The following is a 22,519-nucleotide window of genomic DNA, read 5'->3' on the forward strand; positions in this document are numbered from 1 at the left end:
CCACCATCCCCTCTGTTCAAGCACGGTCACTCCACGTGAGTCTGCCCTGTCCTGCTCTGTTCGACACTGACCCCCCGTATGCCCTTTGGGGCATCTTGGCACGTGGCTCCGCTGTGTGACTGGCCCCCAGACGAGCACCGCAGCTCCGGCTGGATGGTTTGCAGGGGAACAAGGCTGGCGGCAGGGGAAGAAGGAGCCGCGGGTGCACCCTGCCTGCTGCTGGGCTGCAGTGACAGCCGGCAGCGGTGTGGAGTGGGGCAGGAGAGGAAGATGAAGGCCCCCAATGAGGCCCTGCAGGACAGAAGCCTTCCCCTCCCTCTCTCCCCTCCATGAGAGGAGAGCTCCCATCCTGTTCCTCTCCCCATGCACACTTCTCTTAGGGAGAGTCTCCCACATGCTTTGTACATGGGCTTTTGGGTGAAACACTGGGCCACAAACCATATCTTTCCAGCCTGATGACAGGCCATCAGCATCTCAGGAAGCTTTAGATCAAGGCCAAAATTCTGAGTGGGTGAAACACCTGCAGACGTAGCTATGTGAAAACAGTCAGACAACAGCAAAATGTCACCCCATGAGCCGGCCAGCAGGGCCCGTACCTTGCAAGGACCTGAGCGGGGAGGAGAAAGAGCGTGTGTAAGGGAACAACATGACTGTGACCCCTCTGAAAAGGGGAAGAGAAATGAGGAAAGGGATGAGAGGGGCAAACCTCATCCTCCTGGTACCTGGTGTGCCCAGTGGCCCCATGCTCATAGGAGAAAGGAAGAGGCTCAGCTGGTCATGGCATCCTGTCCAGAGCTGGCTGCCAGCTGCTTGGCTTGGGTGTCTTGCATTCTTTGCAGCTGACAGGGGCAGGAGGTGGTGAGCAGAGGACCTTGGTGACCTCCTTCCCCTCCTCTGCAGCTGGCTCAAAAGTGTCAACATGGGAGTCTCATTTGGTGGCGGCTCCAAAGGGAACTGGTTGCCAGCAGGAGCTGCTGTTTCCATGCCCCTCCCCGCTACCCCAGACCAAGAACTGCTTCCTGGAGGATTCTGCCAGTGACTACATTGATGGCCCCTCCTCTCTCCTCCTGCCTCCCCAGGGCCTCCCTTCTTCATCAGAGGAGCCTGTGAAAGAGAGGAAAGCATGCCTGCTTGTCCTGGAGGGAGAAGCCAAGGCAGCCTGTGGCTTAGAGCTGCCCACCCACAGCCCCCAGCTTCCTGAGGACACTGTTTTCTGCAGGGTGGTGGGAGTACTAGGATAGACCACTCCCTGCCTTGACTTCTGCCTGTGAGGAACAGGGGAAATGAAACTTGGAAGAATTTGGCACACCAGGGCCTGACAGGCTACATCCCTACAGCTCAAACCCCAGGAAGGTCTCTCCCCTATGGCCTGTTGACTTCTGCAGTAGCAGAACAGCTAGAAGCACAAGGCATGTAGATATGGGGGGCAGGGAGCAGAGCTGGCATTAGCTGGTGAGAGCAGAAAGTAGCTTTGTTGGTTTTACACTGAATGGAGAAGGAGGGAGAACTTTCTGATGCTTCAGGCACCTCTGGAGGTGGTCAGTGAGACCTTTTAAGTACAGCATCCAGCGCACTTTGCATCATGCATCATGGCTGCTTCACTGCTTTGCTTCACTGCTATTTGCTGGGGCAGAGGGATGGCAAAAATTACCCACAGTTTATTTTTACTAGTTCCTCTGTTCCACAGAAATGTTGTGGGCTCATGCTTCCACTGGAAATGGTGGCATGACAACAAACGTGTCAGAGCATGGCTGTCTCTTCCCCACCTTCTCCCAACCAACACACAACCCGCAGCTGAAATCTTTGGGCCTCCCACTAAACCTGAAACTATGCAAGCCGTTCTGTATCTCCATAGCCTTCCCACAAAGCCCCAACCCAAGTCACCATTCAGTTGACTGCTCAAGATGCTATGTTTGATCTTCAAGGCATGAAGGGGAATGTGCATGCAAATGCATGGCCAGGAGAAGCCTCAGGAGCAGGACCCCCCTTCCCCTCCCACTCATGGAACCAGCTGAGAGAGAGAGCTATCACCATGCACCTTTTCATGCACGTGCAGGGGAGACAGGGAGCAGGAAAGTGTGTTATCCTGCATGACCGCTGCATCAGCTGCTAACTGCCTTCAGTTTCCAACATGCCTCCACAATGTGCCAATGGCTTCCAGAGTATTTGTGTGTGCAATATCATTGCTGCATCATGGCTGGAAAGCTGCCTGGCAGAAAAGGACCTGGGGGTGTTGGTTGACAGCCAGCTGAATATGAGCCAGCAGTGTGCCCAGGTGGCCTTCTTGGCATCTTGGCTTGTATCAGGAATAGTGTGGCCAGCAGGACTAGGGAAGTGATTGTCCCCCTGTACTCGGCACTGGTGAGGCTGCACCTCGAGTGTTCAGTTTTGGGCCCCTCACTACAAGAAAGACATTGAGGTGCTGGAGTGTGTCCAAAGAAGAGCAATGAGGTTGGTGAAGGGTCTAGAGCACAAGTCTTATGAGGAGCAGCTGAGGGAGTTGGGGGAGTTTAGCCTAGAGAAAAGGAGGCTGAGGAGAGACCTTATCACTCTCTACAACTACTTGAAAGGAGGTTGTAGTGAAATGGGTGTCAGTCTCTTCTCCAAAGTAACAAGTAATAGGACGAGAGGAAACGGCCTCAAGTTGTGCTAGGGGAAATTTAGATTGGATATTAGGAAAAAATCCTTCACTGTAAAGATTGTCAATCATTGGAACAGGCTGTCCAGGGAAGTGGTTGACTTACCATCCCTGGAGGTATTTAAAAGATGTGTAGATGTGGTGCTTAGGGACATGGTTTAGTGATGGACTTGATCTTAAAGGTCTTTTCCAACCTAAACAAGTCTGTGATTCTATGATCGTTATCCCTAACCCACTGTGTTTGGGGAGGAGAAAGGATGGTGCAGCAGAAGCTCCATGCAGAGGCCATGGGAGGCTGTGCATAAGATCTGCAGTTAACCACGTGCTGGGCCCCTAGTCCCTCACATGGGGCAGGCTCTGAGTACGTGCTGTCTGCCTTCGCCAGCTGCTGCTTACCGTGGTTCCCCAGGGAACGTTTTTTTAAAGACCTAACAGTCCTTGTGGTAGTGCCAGTCATGTATGTCACCTCTCTATAGCTCTGAGACCAATGCAACAAGCCTCACGCATCTCCTCTTCCCCAGCTTGCCCCCTCCATGCATCTGTAGAAAGGCAGTACCTTTTTGTTCAAGTTGGATGCTAAAGTGCTAATACCAGGAATTACTGAGGTAGGCTGTGGTGGGGAGTAGGCCAGAGAGGTGCTGCTGGTTGTGCCTTCACAAAAGCCTTTTGCAAGGTCCAGGCATGGGGACCTGCCATGATGCCAGAGAGCATGTTCTCCTCTGGACTCACCCTCATGGCAATCCCAGGACTGAGAGACGTCCAAGCAGGCATTAGATCCGACTTGATGATCTGCTCAAGATCTTTGTAACAGGGGCACATCTCCTGCGCCACCTCCAACGAGCAGCCGTTGGGTTTTCAAAATCACAGCCACCTTCTTCAAGGCTTTAATTTTCACTTCTTTTATTAAATTTAACTAGATGCAGCCAAAAAATCAAGCCTAAAATTTAGAGCAATTTTCTGGATTGCTACAGTCCACAGAAAGAGAGAGTGGTGCTTTCAGAGGGCAGTTCTTCTCATCTAAAGCAGTTATTTTAGTAAGAGAGAGATTGCCTTCTGCTCTCCAGTGACTGTAGAGGAAGCATGGATGACTAGGTCAGATGAGACACCTAAGTTTCAGTCTGATGAATTAGGGTGATGAACCTCACTATTACCTATTTAAATATAGGCAGGGCCAGCCTTTATATATAATTTCTATTTGCTTTTACAAATGCATGACAGGACCGCTACTTTAAGCAATGCAAAGATAAGAGATTAGGTCCAAAAAGCCCAGAAGTAGCCCCCAAAATTGATGGCATTGAAGTATTGCCAATGATTTGATACAAACGCATCTTAATTCCAAAGCATATCTGGGAGCAAAATATAAAAACAAGGGAAAAAAAAGTTCTGGTTTTTTCCCCCCTCCCAATTTATAGATAGATACAGAGAATTTAAATCTGGGTCTATCCTTCTGGTCTGCCTGACTTCATGCAGGAGTGTTTGGCTCTGCCTTGGATGGCTTTCTGATCATACAGGGAATACAGGCATGGAAGCACCTGGCAGAGGGCAAGCTGAAGCTGTGGTTTCATTTCTGTGTGAACAAGCGCATGGTCTCGCTGCTGTGAAGCAGAGAAGAACATTGCAAACCTGGGCTGCCTGAGCCCCAAGCAGCGTGGGGGTGCCAGCGTGCATCCTGCCACTGCCCCTTCCTTCCAGCTGGCTGCTGCCTAGGCTGCACTGCCCGGCCAGCACCCACAGCTGTTTCACTCCTGAATGAGACAAAGGGGGTTGTTTGCTTCCCTGCTGTTTTCTTGAGCAGAAGGTTAGCATAGACACCCCATTTTTTTCCCCCCTAGTTTCCTCTGCTCAACAGAAATTCTTAATTCTCTGTGCATTTGGAGCTAATTTCTGGTTTCATTATGAGGGCGTTAACAGATTTGCAAGGCACAGTTTATTTCTCTATTCCTAAGATATGGTGGTGTCTGCTTACAAATTTCATTGATTCTTGACCTCACTAGTTTGCACGTTTCCATATCTAAATTTGAAGCTAGATAGAAAATCCTCTAAGTAACGTCGTCCTGAAAAATGCATGAATTTAGCCAGCTTGCTGAATTGATGCAGTTGGTGGCATAGTTTCAACATACATAGAGCAGTGTCTATACCCTTCGGTCTCGTAGCTTTATGACCTGTAAACCCTCATTCGGTAAAAATAAGACTTTCATGATTGCTCTGGTCACACTTTAGGGCTCTAACATCCCATATCTCTCCTCACCTTTGCATTCTTCACCTTTGGAAATGGGATGTTTGAATGAATATTGCTGAAAGGTGAAAGCCAAGGAGTGCTGAGTAAAACTGAGTAAAGGATCTCTTATAGAGACCCTCTGGGAGATGGTAGAAAACAGGAAACATAGAGCTGCTTCAGGGACTTGCCCATTTTATTGGATAAAACCCACCACAGTCCTGCTGCTTGGTGCAAACATCTCACATCAAAGCAAGTAGCAACTTCTGAAGCCCACTGAAAGGAAGGGAGCTTACCAGTGGGGATGAATGCCCTGGTGTCTTTTGAAAAGACCCCATGCTCCTGAAAGTACAATTATGAACCTCTTCCAACAAGCCTGCAGGGCTGACAGGGACAGGTAGTGGTGATCCAAAACCAAGGAGCAAGGAAGCAAAAACTAGAAAAATGCATCCCTTTTCTTATGCCTCAGTTCAGGAAACCCATTGCTTCTGATTTGTCCGACACTTCCTGCCCATCACCCAGAGTCACAGGCCTGTCCAGCACAGCACACACTTAGTGGCTTCATACAGCTTCACGGTCAAAGTTTCTGCTACGACTCAAACCTTTCTAGATCCAGTCATCACCGCTTTAGTGTCAGGAACTGATCTCACTCACAGGTCTCATGTGGGGAGCTGAGGCATACAAACCCAACTGCAGACACAAGCGCTATTTCCTGGAGTGCCTGGCAGGCACCTAGGAGCTAGGCATGTTTGTGGTTCACACTAACACCGTGAGCTACTGCAAAGCTTTGGAGGGAAAGGTAATAGCCTTTATTGGCTCATCACGGCTTGCACAACAAATGCAAGGAAGTAACTAACAGCCTTGTGAGCTCATCTCTTTCTGTGGCTCTGAGCAGGTATCACAGAGGCTTGGTTAACTGATACACTATTGGGTACCTGGCCAAATCTTTGAACTCTTTCCTGTTCCTAACAATAATCTGGCTGAGAGCTGATGCTTATGAATTTACAGTGTAAGAAACACAAAGTATTAGAGAGGTCACCGATCACACTGCTGGCTTTGTGCTTTGCTCCCAGGTGACCCATAACATCAACTGTGTACAAAAGTACCTTGTAATTGTTGCTTTGTATGGCTTCCCCATGAACAAATACAGTAATTGTCTTAGCATTTTAAGTGATCCCAGGGGCAAGGAGACTATCTGAATGTGTAAGAGAGGAACATTTGAGACAGTCTTGCTATTCCCTTAGCATTGCTCCAAGTTAAAATCCGGAGATCTTTCTGTGTTTAAGCCATGATCTCAGATCCAGGCAGACTACAGAGTGACAGGTTAGGAGAGATGAGTATCTTGTCCTGCCAGGAGACAGCTTTAAAATTTCACACCACCACATGTCCTCTTCAAAGAATGAGAGAGACTACCAGTCTCATTTACATCACTCAGTACCACTCTGAGAAGGCATCCCTTCAGTTAACATATACCTTAGGACAACAAGCATGACATGAGACTATTCCACCCATCCTATAAATCAATGCCAATTAAAGCAAGTTACAGTATGGTTCTCCCCTGGGTAAGTTATAGCTTAAATGCTTTCAAAATTATAAGTGGCTTGCTTTGTACCTTTACATATTTCTACATAGTGGACCAGATACAGCCATCACATAAGTACTGGCAAGTGCTGCTGTAATTGGCACTGCTTTCTCTTGCACCAAGGGCTGAGTTTGGGCCAGTTATCCACATACGATAGTTTCACTTAATGAGAAAGACATGACCCACATTTCAGACTAAATAAGCTGAAAATTCCCAGGCTTGTTGCCATAGTTACTTGAAACCTACTGTTAAAAAAGGTGAGAAGGAAGATAGGGAAGAGAAAAAGTAGGAAAAGATGTCAGCAATATATCATTGTCAGGGTTGGGCTATGTGCTAGAGAGATGGTGATCTTGAAGGAGCAGGACCTCAGGTTATTCAGGAAGCCAGTATTTCTGCCTTCTGGTTGCTATTGGGTTGATTCTATGGACATTGGTTATTTATAAGTGGTTACCACAGTGACTAAACACAATCACTGGCAGCTATTAGATCAGTAAAAGCAGAAAGGGAACAGGTGGGGAGAGAAAGACTTCTCCATGATTTATTTAATAAAGAAATTGCCTCAGTTTAGAATACCAGAGTGCTTGCTTTTCCACTTTACAAAGTTAGTGAAACTTGCAGCAATGTCTTAATCAGAATAAGCTTTTTAGCTTCTTCACAGGATGACAGCAGAAATACTCTAGCTTTGTAGAAGCAGAAGCACAGACATATTACATTAGGTAGTTAGCACTGTTCTTCCCCAAATGCAGACAGGATCAAAGTATCCTGTGAGACACAAGCTGAAACCCTGAAAGAGCTGGTAGCTATGCTTGTAAATCTTTCATATATCACCATTTTGTATCATTGGCAGTCTGTCACATTAACATGGAAAAACAGGCCTTATTCATGAAGGGCTTTTGGGCTTAGCACAAATGAATATATCACAAAAGTACATTTTAAAAAAAATCTTTATTCTCTACCATTGTTCTACTTCCTTCCCTTATAACTGGCAAGTAAAGCAATAATGTATCTGCACCTGTGCTAGTATAATATAGGTTCACATACACTGGAAACATACACAGTTGAAGTAAATACATGTAAATGCTGTACCTGTTAAGCCATAACAGTAAATGTCTGTATTCATGGGGAAAAAGCTGAGGGGAGGCACTGAAGTAGCTGGAAGACTGCTCTGTCCTAATCCATGATTGCATTTTCTAAACACTTCTATAACAAAACCTGTCTTGGCCCCAAGGAATGAACTCTCCCCTTTCTTGCTGCCTTCTCAGTCTGTAACCTTACTCAAACTTTTCTCCCTCTCCCCTACCCCCCCAAGTGCTCTACAGTGCTGTCCTTGCTCAGATGACACCACTGTGCTTTGTATGTAGAACAAAAGATAACCCACAATGCTATGGAGAACGACGTTTTGCTAAGAATGTGTTTTCTCCAAGAGCTGGCAGGCTGTATTTGCAGTCCCCTGGCTAAAGGGAGTTTTCTGCTGGTTTTAGAGTAGGGGGAACTCACTTCTTCATATAGAAGTCATAGAAGCAAACTGAAAAAAACATATAGAGCAGCATGAGACAGTTATGGGAGGTTGAACAAGATTCAGTATAGGTAGCTGTTACTACCCTCACTAAAGAAGCTTTGCAAGTAATTTCTTCTGTTCTGACACCATCATTATGGTTATTGCTTTTTTGCTATTACTGTGCTACCAAATGACCTCCACATTTGAATCATAAATCAGCAAGCTTCCAGATCAAGGACACCTAATTTTGTAACAGCAGAAGAGATTGTGAGCTATTTTAATGGCACAGTAAGTTGTAGTCTAATTCTCCCCTTGAAGAAGTGGGTCAAGAGATCTCAAGCTCAAACTGGGGGAAGATGGGGACTGACAGATGGACCGAGAGCTTAGCTGGTACGGTGTCCCACTTGAATTCCCAAAGGTGTCACATTCCTTACCAGCGGTCTAGCAGCACTTGCTCAGAAAGGTGAGAAATTCTTTTCTGTCTGAAAAGATGAAAGAAGGCAGCAGCTGATGCTGCAGCAGCAGCCACTGCAGCAAGACTGGAAAGGCCAGGTGGTTCCCAGTCTTACTGGGGTGGAACATGAGCAGTATGCACAAAACAGTGCCTGGGATCACAGCAGCACAGGTTTCTACGGGCAGGGCATATCCTACAGTTGGAAAGTTATTAGGATTAAAGCAAGCTGTGAAATTAAAACCAAACAGCTATTAGACTAATACCATGTAGAGACAAGCCCTATAATCTTATACATCAGATGCAAATAATGACCTCTAACTCCGGATTACTACAAATCAGTTATATTGGCATAGCCCCATTCTTTTATCAATGCTACTCAAGTCTAAACCCCCAAATTTTAGCTCTATTAAGGTATTCAGACTCAAGAACATAAAAAGCTCCAGAGTCTCTTTTTAAAAGTTCTATTTTGGGCTACCCCAAACAGCCCAATCCCCAAGTGGCCACATGACAATGTGTCTCAGTATTTTGTGCTAGAGAAACCAGGTGCAGATTTGCTATACAATTATTTATTGCAGTAATTGCTCACTTCTCCTGAAGGTTTGGTTTTTGTTGTTTTTCCTTTGGTTTTGTTTTTTTTTTCCTCCCAAGCGCCATTATTTAAACAAAGAAATGATATGTAAATGGTTTGATAAATAATGCACTGAGGGACACAGGTCACACAAGCCACTTGGTCACCCTCTGCCCATACAGACTTTGTCACTAGGCAGATTGACAGGGTGTGGAACATCCACCCCAGCCCCCAGTTCCCCATCCCAGACTGGGCCCTGTCCCTACAAATCCCATGAAAGATGCTTTGCTCCACCCCTTCCCCTTCTTTTAGACACCTGTAGGGACTGCAGGCAGCATCACTGGTTTAAAACCTGATCAAAGCAAGTTAGAGCCCACTTTCCACCTGCAATTCATTCTTGCACTACTCCAACATGAAAGAACTTGAGCCTTGTCACAGTGGATGGATGCAGGGGAAGAAAGGAAAGATAAAGGTAGAAGGAAATACATGAGAAAATATAACGCCATCAGCCACCAGGAAAATGAGGGATGGTAAACTCTTGCAAATGGTATTCCCTAGGTAAGGGCCTTCAGACAATCAGCAGGTAATGAACAGTGATGAAAGCACCAGGTGAAGCCAGAGCATTCCATGTGTTGAAAGCTTTACCCAAGAGCAGCCCAAAAGACTACATTTCATACCTATGAAGTTCAAACTCACCTGTAAGTTATTTTCTTTCCAGAAATAAGATAACAAACTGTAAGGTGCTAAGATAATCAGTTATCCTTACCTGCCCATATCTCACTATTCATTTACACAAAAGTCTAATGCTTCTTCTATTCCAGGAGATAGGGAGGAAAGAAGATGAGTACTTTTGTGACAAGACAGCAGTACTGAACAGGCAGTTTACGCACTAACTTTTCTAAAGCAACAAGTAGCAGTCAGTATGAGTTTTACCCATCCAGCAAGGCATGCCCTATAAGCCTCTTGTATGCCTGTTACAAAATTTAGTCATCATGCAACTGGGAACACAATATCAGCCTAGGATTAAAGCAAGTTTTTAATTAATCATCTTATAATTGCTAGAAGACACTATGAAAGATTTATTCAGCTGCATAGTGAGAGCCCTGAATTCAGCCCTGGCTATCGCAGCAGGAATATTCATTCTCACTCAAGTATCCACATTCCCTCTTCCTTGGGGGGGGAAGTGCTAGCTATTAGGATCCAGAGGACACTTGCCTAAACTCAGTACATACAAAGGATAATACCATTGACTTTTCCAACCTGGTTTTGCTTCGTGCTGTTACAGTAATAAAATGACACTCCACAGTGAAATTTCATTTCAGGATCTGGTATCACAATATGATAAACAAAACTTTTCAAAATGTTGAAGGTATTTATTGCCATTTGGAACATGTTTATTGTTCAAAAACACTGCACTGAAATAAAATCCATCACATACATTCTTTGTCATCTGTATCTTTACAGCAATGTAACTTTCAGGCAGGTCATGCAGGCAAACCACTCTCCCCCTGAAGTAAAAAACTACTGAAAAGCACCTTGTGTCCTTCACATCTTACCAACTCCAAACAAGTTAAGGTTTTGCCTGTATAAGAATTACATATATCAAGAACAACTCAAACAGTAGGAAAAAAATAAAATCCATTTAGAACTTCTTAAAGAGCAGTGTCAGACTTTGTTGCCTTCCTTCATTCAGTGCTATGCTTTTGCTTTTCTGAGTCTTCTTTAAATAATGTGCGACTTAAAAATGTTAATGAAGTCTCTTCACTGAGACAAGGCATGCAGTAAGGGAAGAGGGATAGCTGGTCACTTCCAGGCTGCCTATCTACATATTTGTTCTTGTAGATTAGCAAGCCACTGCTTAAGTTATAAAAATGAAACAGAATAGGAATGAATGCACCCAAGTTAAATGGCTTTTAAGAATATGTTAATAGGTAGAACAATGATACCACCTACAGTTCTGTTTACTGACCTCTGTTCATTCTGATTTGAAAACAAGTTTTGTCAAGCTGTCATGGGCCACATTTGTAGACTGTTAGATTAAAAAAATGGTTTTCAAATATCACTTGTTATTTGGATGACTAACTCTTTATTAAAAGGGTAGTTATTAAGGACCTATAAGGCAGCAGAACTTTAAATGCAATGGTTTACATTGCTGAATAGTACTTTTTAAAAGGCAAGATAAAAAAATTAGTAGAAGGATACTTGGTGGGGTCATATTCATGATAGGTGTTTCTGTTTTATCCCCACTGTAATTGTCACAGCAACTGTAGATGGTAAGTCTTCCTTGGTTGTAATTCAGGATGAACACATTCCCTGGCTTATTTCAAGTTAGATATTTAGTTCTTTTTCTCCATCCTGCCAAGAAAAGAACAGCTTTTGTAAGAGTGAATATTGAACTGCAATTGCTACAAAAAATCTGGACTTACAGTAGAACTTTAGGAATGAAGGACATCTGGCCACTTATTTACACAAAGGCAGGTTCACTTGCAGTTTTGCTCAGCCTCATTTTTTACATTATAGTTCAGGAGGCTTCAACCTCCCATTGCTCCACATAGGTTTCTTGGAGCAGAAGAGAGAAAAGCCATAATCCTGACTCATCAGGATTGCTTAGGGCATTGTCCGCACTACTTAATACACAACGAGGGTGTGAGACTACTTGCAGTCTGTTCCCTAGTCACACTCAGTTGGATTTACCCCATACATAGAACAGTCAGCTTAGAGGTTTTGCTTGATTTCCCTTTCAGACATACAACCCCTTCACAGTTTTATGGATATTTCCATCTCTAGAATTGGTTACTGAGATGGACACATGCAGACTAATCAACATAATTAATGAAACAAACCCCAAAATAGCCAGCAGCTGCTGAAAACCCTGTCTACATCCATGACCATAAGGGTTTTCAGCCTTTTCTCCCTCTCCCCCGCCATCAGTTATGGCTTCCCCTTTTTGAAGTGTGACTTGCCTGTATTTGATCAGTCGTCCTCCTTGAATAAGTTGTGCAACTTCATTAGTGAAGTGGCATGCAAAAAGAAGCCAGTTCCTTGGCTGCACTTTGTAGGCAAATCTCATGAAAGTCAAGGAGTAACAACACAGTGCTGCAAAACATGATATATATCATTAGTAGATTTAATATCTGCATTTTGTTGAGGCATAATTTTCATACTAGTGGAATGTAATGACAAGTAGAACACTTCTCACTGCTTACAGATGTGTCCACTTTGAGGATCAAATGCAGAAAAAACACACAACAGTGCTCATTTTTTGCTACACAAGAAAGTCTACAGGACTGCAGCTTTCCACGAAAACCTCACTTACATCACCGGAAAGCATATGAGGAAACTGAAGTCTTTTCAGTTTATTACCTAAACTACCTCAGCCAGAGAATAAGAGTTAATCCCAGTGAAACATGGCCTGTCCTATACAATTATTCTGACAATTTCTAGGACAGAGTATTTTTAAAAATACTAATTACTTAAATACAGTTCTTGCTGGGAACATTTTAAAATGGACTTTAAGAGAAGGTTTCCATCCCCAGGAAACCATGAACATTCATAAGCATAAAGCTTTGTTACTTGCTTTCTAGGAAGCACAGAAACAATTTTAATCTACTCACCTATCATAATAGCTTTAAAATACAGGAAATTACAACCCAGGTAGTTACTAGTTTTACAAAGTTTGATAGGCTTAAAGAAAAAAATAATCAGGAAGTTAATTGTTTAAGGAAGACAGCCTTTACGTACAAAACCTAGAAGATGGAAAAAAGTATTTGTACACGTATCAGCCTATACATGCTTGTAAAAATTAAGTGTCTCAACTTTGCTGAGCTGGGTAGCTGCCACTAAAGTGCTATTTGAAAAACAGTTTCACTTACCAGAGACTATTCAAACCAGTCTTCCATCTCAAACAAGCTACTTAAGAGACTGAATTACTCTAACCAGAATGTAGTGAACATGAGGCTATAAATTTCCTTAACCCAAAGGTATTTTGCTTGGAGGAAGAAAGATTACTCAGAATTAAGTTATTAACTGAGTTAAGGAAAAAAACATAATACCAAAATTAAGCTAATAAATTAAAGCTACCAGATTTGTGATCCTAGAGAAGAATTTGAACATTAAAAAAGACAGATATCTAGGCAAAAGCTATACATGTTCAAAAACAAGTGGGAAAAATATTGCTTATGCATTTAAAAAGAAGTTCTCACACTATTCCTTTAAGATCCACACTAGCTTCTCACAGGCAACTGCTTTGCAAGGAGTAAATATCCCTCAGCTGCTTTTAGCACCCTACAGACAAGTATTACCATTTCTTTACTTTGTCAGTATTAAGTCTCACACTAACCACAAAGCATCATTGTTCTTTATACAAAGAATAAAGTTGGGTAAAGAGACACATTCTGAACTAGTATACAGTAGTACAAGATACCAGAGGGACTGTTTACAAGGGCATGTAGTGATAGGACAAGGGGTAATGGCTTTAAGCTGAAGGAGGGTCGATTTAGATTAGATATTAGGAAGAAATTCTTTACTGTGGGGGTGGTGAGGCACTGGAACAGGTTGCCCAGAGAGGCTGTGGAGGCCCCATCCCTGGAAGTGTTCAAGGCCAGGTTGGATGGGGCTTTGGGCAGCCTGGGAGGGTGTCCAGGCCCATGGTGGGTGTGTGCGTAACTAGACCATCTTTGAGGTCCCTTCCAACCCAAACCATTCTGTGGTTCTGTAATTCTATAACAAAAGAATTATACTTTAGGAGTGAGTCTGGTGATCAAAACCATGAAGACTCAAAACCTGCCTTCCCACTCCCAATCCTCCAGTTACTGAAAAGCTCTCTGACAGAGCTCTGCAACCTTTTATTACCTCAATTTTTAAGTGGCCTCTGAAGTTACATAACAAGATATTTGATATCTATATCTGCTTTGATCATGAGTTTGTAGGCAACTAATAATATACCACTGCTTGAAAGACAGAATCTGTGCTCTGTAGTCAGTTTACTGACAAGAATTTTGTCTCAGGTCTTACCAAACGTCATTCGGCCACTAATGATTTCTGGCGATTTCTTCATGTCATTAATAGCAGCAACAGGAAGTCCCCAGTTGGCAACTGGCCCCCAAAAGTGCTGTCAAGAATGAAAAGGAAAATAAAATTACACAGAACAGAATTCCTGCAGTATTCTTATAGTTTTCCTTAGCCACACAAAACTTCAAAGGAGAGTGTTAAACGTAAAATTCCAAGTTAAGACAGATTACTTTTGATGTAAGGAGATAAACTAAACACTTCTTTTAGCAAGATCTAGTTTCAGGAGGGAAGGAGGAAGAACCCACTCTGAATCTTCTCACAGACTGGAGAACTACTGTAGGCCACTGAAATGCAGTTTTGTGTAATAACAGCTGAGTCATCATTAAGCAATCTGATTGGTGTAGTCATAATAACCTCAAATTTACAGCTCACTTCTGTGCAGAGAATTAGCATTCATCTCTTTCAAATAAGGCTCCTCAAAAATGTAATGACAGCACAGGGAATTGCTAAAGTAAAGAACTTTTCATGTTATGCTGAGGATCAAGAAATGCTCAGCAAGCATCTATTTCCAAATGCTTACACCATCTCTTTGAAAGGGCAAGGCCATGCAACCAAGCCAAATTTTGTTACCTAGAGCTTCATCTGCAATTGCTGGAACTGCTAAGTTATTACCTAGAGCTCAGTGATTAGACAGATGTAAGAGTAGAACAGTTTGCTACCAGTGTGTAGACAGATAGAAAACAGAGACAAGAAGTGGAAAGAATCAAGTCAGAAAAACTGATGAGAGCTCAATTTGAGGGCTATTGTCTAAAAGGCTCTAAACTGAGAAAAATAGTGTCCTAAGTCCAATTTCCACTACTGTTACAAGTAGCAAGACTTCTGTAATATTCTTTCCACAGAAGCAGCATGCAGTAACTTGCCTCAGCTTCTAATGGGAAACTAAGGATGCTCAAAAGTAACTTGGCCAGATACAGCAAGAGCTATGTACCTTGCAAGAAAAAGCTTTGCAGATACCAAATACACCCATTTTTTGACGCTTTCCCTAATGTTAACACTGCAGATATTCCAATGATGTGGAACTGTCAGGGGATATTTACATTTCTTGCAATTTTAATTCCAAGATACTCTTTTGCCAGTCTAGATAATAGTTTGTAACACTACAGTAAGATTAAAAGCTGCATTTGCTTCCTGGAGATTTGGGTTCCAATACAAGAAATTTAACGAAAAAAGTATAGGAAAAAGTGAGTTTAAGTTGTACACAGTTTTATAGTTTAACCCTAGTGCAATATGGAAAACAATGTAGTATTTCTGCAAGTATCTACAGTACATGCATTGGTCTAAATTCAGATTTATTATAGGAGTATTTTCAAGACTGCACTAAATGCATTTGTTTACTATATTCCTACTGATTGGAAAATTTACATTTGTAATGGTTAAAGCCTCTCAAGCACATCAGAGATAACATGGCAAAACTGAGTTGCATAGCTACACGCTATTAACACTGAACAGCTATGATTAGCTAGTGTAAAGAAATGTACCACTTACACACAAGGTATTTTCCAACAGAACAAGAACATTCACCTAAACCAGTCAGCAGCATACAAGATGTCATTTTAGAGGCTTTAATGTAGCTATTTAAATAGCTTTAAGGGACAATAAGAGGATCAGAAACAAACATCTAGTCAAATAACCTCGATTATTTGCACAGTAAGACAGCAAGACAATTTGTGTTAGCATGACCACACTAAAGCAGACTGCAAAAGGTAACTGGTGAGACAGTACGTGTACTTGGTGAGGTTCTTACAGTCATTTCAGGAGTCTCACTTAAACAATTGTATTTTCAGAAAAATAAGTCTTCAGGGCTCTAACCTTGACTATTTGAATCTATGAAACAATTACAGCTTTGACAGTATCAGTGATGACTTCTATGTTGAAGAGTAAATCAAGTCAACTTGGCATTTTTAGTTAATTCAACTGCCATTAGAACATAAACAACACAGTATAGACTATTGACCACTTCGAACTCAGAGCGCACAAACTGAAGAATCATCAGTTCACATCCCAGCAGCACTCCAGCAGTAACTTTCCTCTGCTGACCAGGGAGGTAGATTTGGAACCTTCTCACTTGAGATGGTTATCCAGTTTTAAGTGCCTCCAGGCAGGCAGCCCTTTGAAGTTTCCACACACAAAGATTAAGCTACACCTATACAGTTTGTCTTTGGTCTACACAGTAAGGCAAGTCTTCCATAACATTATGATTCACATTACAACAGGCATAAAATACCCACTCCCAGTTTCAGGAGCAAACGGAAAGGCAAAAGGAAAAAAGTATGCAGTGAGAGTTATATCATACCATTTATTGTCTGAAGTAAAGCCGGTTAAAAATAAGCCAGGCAGTTCAGTTCTGTACCAGTATTGTTGCTATGCAGAAGAGTGGCTCCAGATCTGATCTCCTTAGCAAAGAGTATGGAAAAAATGAAGCCCCTTTAATTTTGTAGTGATTACTTTAAGAGACATTCTACAGGAGCTAATGTTTGGTCACGTTAACCTCAGACTTGTGAATAAATATTACTAGTCCATCACTCCTGGAGGTTCACAGTATGCTTTTCAGATGTAGGCAAGGTTCTAACAGTGCTGAGGCAAAAAGACTGCAAGTTAAAGTTAGGGAGAAAGTGAAACTAGAAGTCCCCGCCCTTTTCTTACCGTACTGTTCGAGTGGGCCATCATTGTTTTCCATTCAAAAACGCATGGAAGAAAAAGGAAAAAAGTGTTAGTTCTTTCACAGTGAACATAGAAAGAAGTGTACCACAAACAGAAGATGCAAACTTTCATGGCATTAACCTTGATTAATGTAACACTATTTAAAATCCCATTTCCTTCAAGAGCAGTCATTGTGACAAGTGTTTGCTGCTCAAGTATCTTTTTCCTAGCAAGATAAAAATCCCATTATGGTGGAAGATATTTGTCCCCTGTAAACTTCAAAGCATTGAAGATCCCACCCCAATTAGTTTAAGAGGATGCCAAAAGCCATCAAGGTTTGTCATGACAAAGCTAAACAGCTACAGTTCCTCTGTGGAAGTTTTGAAGAAGTAATTTAGAATTCTTTGTATACCCACATAAGTAGGTCAAACCAAACACTGCCAGAGATCTTACTACCACTAAGCTCAGGCCAACTGTGGCTATACCAAACACGAGCTATAACACATTTTCAGTAGTCTAACATGTAATTACACTCCAATTGTGTATGGGGTCATTTAAGTGATCATATAGGTACCAAATTATTTATGTAATAACTTAGCAATTCGTGTGTGAAAGCTAGACTACAGCATATATTTAAGACTATTTGCTACTATACCTTTTAAAATGCTTCAGAAATTTTGAACATTCTCTCAGAAGGATAGTGATAGGGCTCAGTTCTGAACTATGACTTGCAAGAAACCAGCTACTAATCAAAAGCCTACTGCTGACCAGCTGCTGCTCACCTACTGCTGCACCAAGCTGCAGAACACTTCCTAACATTCTCTTCTCTCATGCTGACTTCTGTCTTAGAGCACTGTTTTACAAATAGCTATGGTAAGGGAACAGTCAGGTCTACTTAGGACATCCCACTCGATGGATCCCACATCCTACTTAGGATATCCCAGTGAGTCTTTGTTACAAGCTGCAGGCTGTTCAAGATCACAGAATAGTTTGTGTTGGAAGGGACCTTTAAAAGTCATCTAGTCCACCTCGCCTGCAACAAACAGAGACATCTTCAACTACATCAGGTTGTTCAGAGCTCCATCCAGCCTGACCTTAAACACTGCCAGGGAGGGGGCATCCACAGCCTCTCTGGGCAACCTGTTCCAGTGCCTCACCACCCTCACAGGGAAGAATTTCTTATGTCTAACCTAAATCTACCCTCTTTCTGTTTAAAGCCATCACCCCTTGTCCTATCACTCCATGCCCTTGTAAACAGTCCCTCTCCAGCTTTCCTGTAGGCCCCTTCAGGTACTGGAAGGCTGCTCTAAGGTCTCCCCAGAGCCTTCTCTTCTCCAGGCTGAACAACCCCAGCTCCCTCAGCCTGTCTTCACAGGAGAGGTGCTCCAGCCCTCTGACCATCTTCCTCTGGACTCATTCCAACAGGTCCATGTCTTTCCCGTACAAAGGACTCCAGAGCTGGAAGATGCTTTGTTAGGGTGTCCTTGACTAGTCTAACCACTTTTTTTGTTTTCTTATTAACTGTACTGCAGCAATAATTAATTTGAGTTCATGGAACAAGTGCACACTTTGCTTTTTTCATAAAGCCTTAACTAAACAAGTTCAAATATGTCTCTTGACACAATATTTTTGTGCCAACAGAAGTTAACCTCCAAGTGTAAGCTGTTTTCATGCAAGTGAAAGCTTAAAATAGAATCAAACTGCTGCTATTTTAACAGATTAGACAGCTCTGGATAAGGTCTTGCAAGGTTGCCCTCACATCCACGTGAGACTGGAACAGTTATTATGCTCCTAGAAGAGGATAGATCAAGGTCATATAGACTTTTCCAGAAGCAGGCATCCAGTCCCAAAGCACTGCAGCCAATACAGCTGCAACAAATGCACCCTACCTAACAGCAACAAGCACATGTGTCTTTCTGAAGTGACACCATTCCAAATTAGTAGTTTCCAGGAACTACATTCAATCCCTTGACAAAGGGAACACTGTATCCTAAAGTTCCCAGAACTGCAGACAACAGTTATTGGATTTACTCACTCAGTTTCTGTGTCTGCTTTCTGTATAAATGTCTAGACATCACGAGAGGAACCAACAGCTAAATCAATACCTTATATTGCTACTACAATCCATTCCAGAAAGGTTCTTTTGGGGAATAGTAGGAAAACTTTCCACAGTTTTCACATGTATTTTTCTCATACTGGCAATGAGGATATAAAAAGGCCAGAGATAATTCTGCAAATATAAATGAACTGTCACCATTTCCCCCACACAGCCATTTCCTAAGCTCTTCTGCAAGAGCTAGACTGTTCAGTTCTCAGAGCATACAAAACAATGACAGCAGGCACTGTGTCCTTCAACTGCTAGCACAGACTGGTAGATTCTATTTTTTTTAAAGCTCTTATATCCCTGTGTTTAAAGATTTACTAATGAAGAGGACTGAAGATCAGCTAATTATAGTTTTAGTACTGATGCTACCTCTTTTAAAGTTCACTTCAGTTAAAAGAAAGGTCCTAGACAGCTTACATCAACGTAAATGCTCAAGCTTTACAAGAAATGAACTATCTATTTCAAAGCTATCTACATTAACAGAGTCAGTACATTTGCATTACTGCTGAAGTGTCCTTTCCTGATAACTCATAAGTGCCCCAAAAGATGGCAGTCTCCATGCTTATTTTTCTATTACCAGAAGATTTTGGGACTCCTTGGGATTCCTTATGTGACTAAAGTAATTTAGGCTTCTACCACAAGAAGATGCCAGAGCTTATCTGGAGTAGCCTACAGGTCTTCTCTCTCAAAAGAGGAGGAAAGCTGTTTTTCTGAATGTTTTTCAGAAGATACTGTTCTAAACCTTTAGGACAGGAAGTAAGAGGACTCAGTTGCCTGCTATTAATGGCTTAGATAATAAAACTTTAATGATAGCTGACATTTTTAGGATCTACAGAAAAAATGCAACTTCAAGTTCATAATATATAGAGCTACTGAGCTTTCAAATGCTAATCAGCTAGTTTTAAATTAACATCACTGCAGCATTTTCCAAGAAGCAGGGAAAGTCTCCCTACAGCTTACATTCTTACTATGCTTACTTTAAAACATTGAGATATGACTAGAGTAAATCTATACCTACATGATTTACAGTTATTGAGATCCCTATTAATCACCACTTGAGAGAAGCCAGATGTGAAACTGGCAGAACATTTAATTATTAATGACAGTTTTAAAAGTTATTTATCTTGTTTGTGCAAGATCCAAAGCTAAGCCATGATATAATGCAATTCTAATGCCAGACACATCCGAGAAAAGCAGCATGCATTCATTATACTTGCTTTTATGTTTTCAAGTTATGAAGGTGAAACTGAAGCTACTTATTCTGACAGACATCTGGAAGTTTTGATTGCCCCAAGCCATAATAATGAAACAGTCAATTCCACTGCTTTGGGTAACTTCAATTATTCTATTTAGGGTCAAGCAATGCAAAACACAACACTGGTCTCACAAACAGTATCTCAGGTCATCATTTCCCACAAATAAGTTTCACATTTATAAAGCCTTGCTTCACAGCAGCAATTAGATGTCAATTTCTAGAACAGATACCATAGTCTCAGAGCTTTGAGGAAACTCCTACTCTATGAGCAAGGCAAGAAGGGAATCTTCTTCAGCATTGAGTCCTGCAGTCTGGGGAAGCAAGTGCCTTCAGGAAGGAATGTAAAGAGATACAGCTCTAAAGTATACACACTCCATTTCTCCTATAGAGAAGGCAGACTACCATCTTTTGTTGACTGTTAATCTAAATTTTAAACTCAACATAAAGCCAACAACTTAGACACTCGTCTCCTATTAAGCAAGAAACAATGCTGAAAGGCCATATCAGATGGAGCAACTGACTTCAGGCCTTCATGACACACCCAGTAACAGAAGTATAAACAAGTAGGTGTCTTTGTACATAAGGCAGCAGAACCCATCCCACAAAGGTACAAGCCTGTGGAATGGTCTTTTTAGATAGTTTATTTGAAGACTAGAATTAGGATGAAATACAGCTGACGAGGCTTATTTCACAGCTAGCTTTTCAGTCTTTGGTAAGGAAAGAGATACTTCCAGCAGCTGTGGTTGTATTATGAAGCAGCTGTTATCTCTTCCAGATCTTTCTTGTTTTTTCTAATTAAGAAGCAGACTGATGTTTTACTGGCCATTTACATGCTTCACATGAGTTCTGGTACAATTAACTGTTAACATCAAAATGCTGTTAACGTCAAAAAGCTTACACAGTATCTTTAAGACTTTCAAAAAAAAAATCCACATAAAAGCCTGCTCTGACCTTTCTTGATTTTGCTTCAAGGATGTTCCATTCCTTCACATATTTTACTCATCTTCTTGCCCCACCATTTCTGTGGAACTCGATTTTGCAAATGCCAAACAAACCCTCCTGCTTACTGAGCCTTTATATTACAATCCCTCTTCCATGCAGGCTTACACCATCTCCTGCTACTTTAACCAAGACTAAGTTTCTCAGATAAACAGATGTCCTCCTACATGCTTGCTCAACATCAAACATCAGTTGCAAGAGATGTAGAACAGCAAGCAACAGCTATAGTGAAAAGTTGCTCAACCACCTTTATTAGAAGAGCCCATTTTTATTTGTTTTGTCAAACTGTTTGTCAGCCAAGAAAACTTCAGCCTGCCTACTTGAGCCAGTTCCTATGCATCAGTTCAAGAAGAGTGAAGCAAGCGTGCCACATTTGTATCTTTAAGACATTCTTGCAATTTCAGTTCAAGGTGCCATACCCCTCAGCACAGCACACAAACTGAAGTTTGACAGAAGTATTGAGCTGTCTGGGACGTGACTACATTCCCATGAAGGTGAGGCTTTAACAAGCCTCTGAAAAAAAGCACCTGTTTAAATCTCTGAGAACATGTAAATAAGTGCTCTTGAAACCACATCTGTCACCAAGCCCGCTTCTGCCCGCGTTGCGGGCAGGGGTCCGCGGGTCCGTGCCGCCGGCTCCTCCGCCTGCCGCCCCCCCAGCGCCCACCCGCCTGCCGTGGGGTTTCGCGGCCGGGAGGAGAAAGGTCACAGCGAAGCGCAGCTGCCGCGGCAGTTTCAAACCGCGTCGCTTCGCTTCAAGGTCAAGCTCGCTCTCCCCGGGGTGGGGCGGGCGGGAGACTGACAGCCCTAACAGCCTCCGCAAGCCGAGGTGACGACAGGGGCGCATCGGCGTCGTGACGGCACGGCGGGCCCCGCGCCCTCGCCGTGACCCCCGCCCCCCTTGGCACCTCCGGGCCGGCCTCGGCCTCGCCCGACGGCCGCCCGCGCCCTCGCGGGGCTCCCTCCTCGAGCCCTCCGCCCCGCGCCCAACCGCCGGCGAGGGCGAGCCCGGCAGAGGTCAAACGAAGCCGCCCGGCCGCCGCCTTCCCGGGCGCCCCGAGGCTGAGGGGGACGGGCGGTCAGGGAAGGGACGCCGGTCCCTGCCGCCTCCACAGGCGGCGCGGCGGGAGCGGCAGCCCGAGGCAGAGGCGGCTGAGGGCGCGGCGGCCGGCGACGACCCCCCGGCCCACGCTCACCTCATCAGGTAGTCCCTGAAGTCCTTGCTGCGCACATAGTCCAGGGCCTTGCGGCCCAGCGCTCCCGCCATGGCGGCCCTCGGCGGCAGGGAGCGCTCAGCCCGCCCGCCTCGCGCACTGCCACCACCGGCGCCGGTGACAACTCCCCCGCGCCGCCGCCAGGCGCCCGCTTTACGGCAGCGCCCGCGCCACCGCCCCCTCCGTCACCATGGCGCTCTCGGCGCCTATTGGCCGCGGCGGCCCCGCCTCCCTCCTCCCGGGCTCCGAAACAGGAGGGGTGGTCATGGGCAGGGGGAAAGA

The 22,519-nt window shown here is 43.5% G+C and overlaps 1 protein-coding gene across 2 annotated transcripts; it reads right to left on the bottom strand.

The window, feature by feature from the left end:
- Positions 1 to 10,327: 10,327 nt before the first annotated feature.
- Positions 10,328 to 22,410, bottom strand: MPC1 (mitochondrial pyruvate carrier 1). 2 transcript variants are annotated; one of them, XM_075748562.1, is made up of 5 exons: positions 22,220 to 22,410; positions 16,669 to 16,672; positions 13,969 to 14,065; positions 11,919 to 12,051; positions 10,328 to 11,310 (listed from the first exon to the last, which is right to left on the bottom strand). In XM_075748562.1, exons 1-5 carry the CDS (start codon positions 22,288 to 22,290, stop codon positions 11,292 to 11,294), a joined length of 324 nt encoding a protein of 107 aa, XP_075604677.1. In that variant the 5' UTR covers positions 22,291 to 22,410; the 3' UTR covers positions 10,328 to 11,291. The 2 variants fall into 2 exon arrangements, with proteins under 2 accessions (XP_075604677.1, XP_010306180.2); XM_010307878.2 differs by lacking the exons at positions 16,669 to 16,672; positions 22,220 to 22,410 and adding an exon at positions 16,319 to 16,390.
- Between the last annotated feature and the right edge of the window lie 109 nt (positions 22,411 to 22,519).

The sequence above is a fragment of the Balearica regulorum genome, chromosome 3, assembly GCF_011004875.1.
Source record: "Balearica regulorum gibbericeps isolate bBalReg1 chromosome 3, bBalReg1.pri, whole genome shotgun sequence".
Classification (NCBI taxonomy): Eukaryota; Metazoa; Chordata; class Aves; order Gruiformes; family Gruidae; genus Balearica; species Balearica regulorum.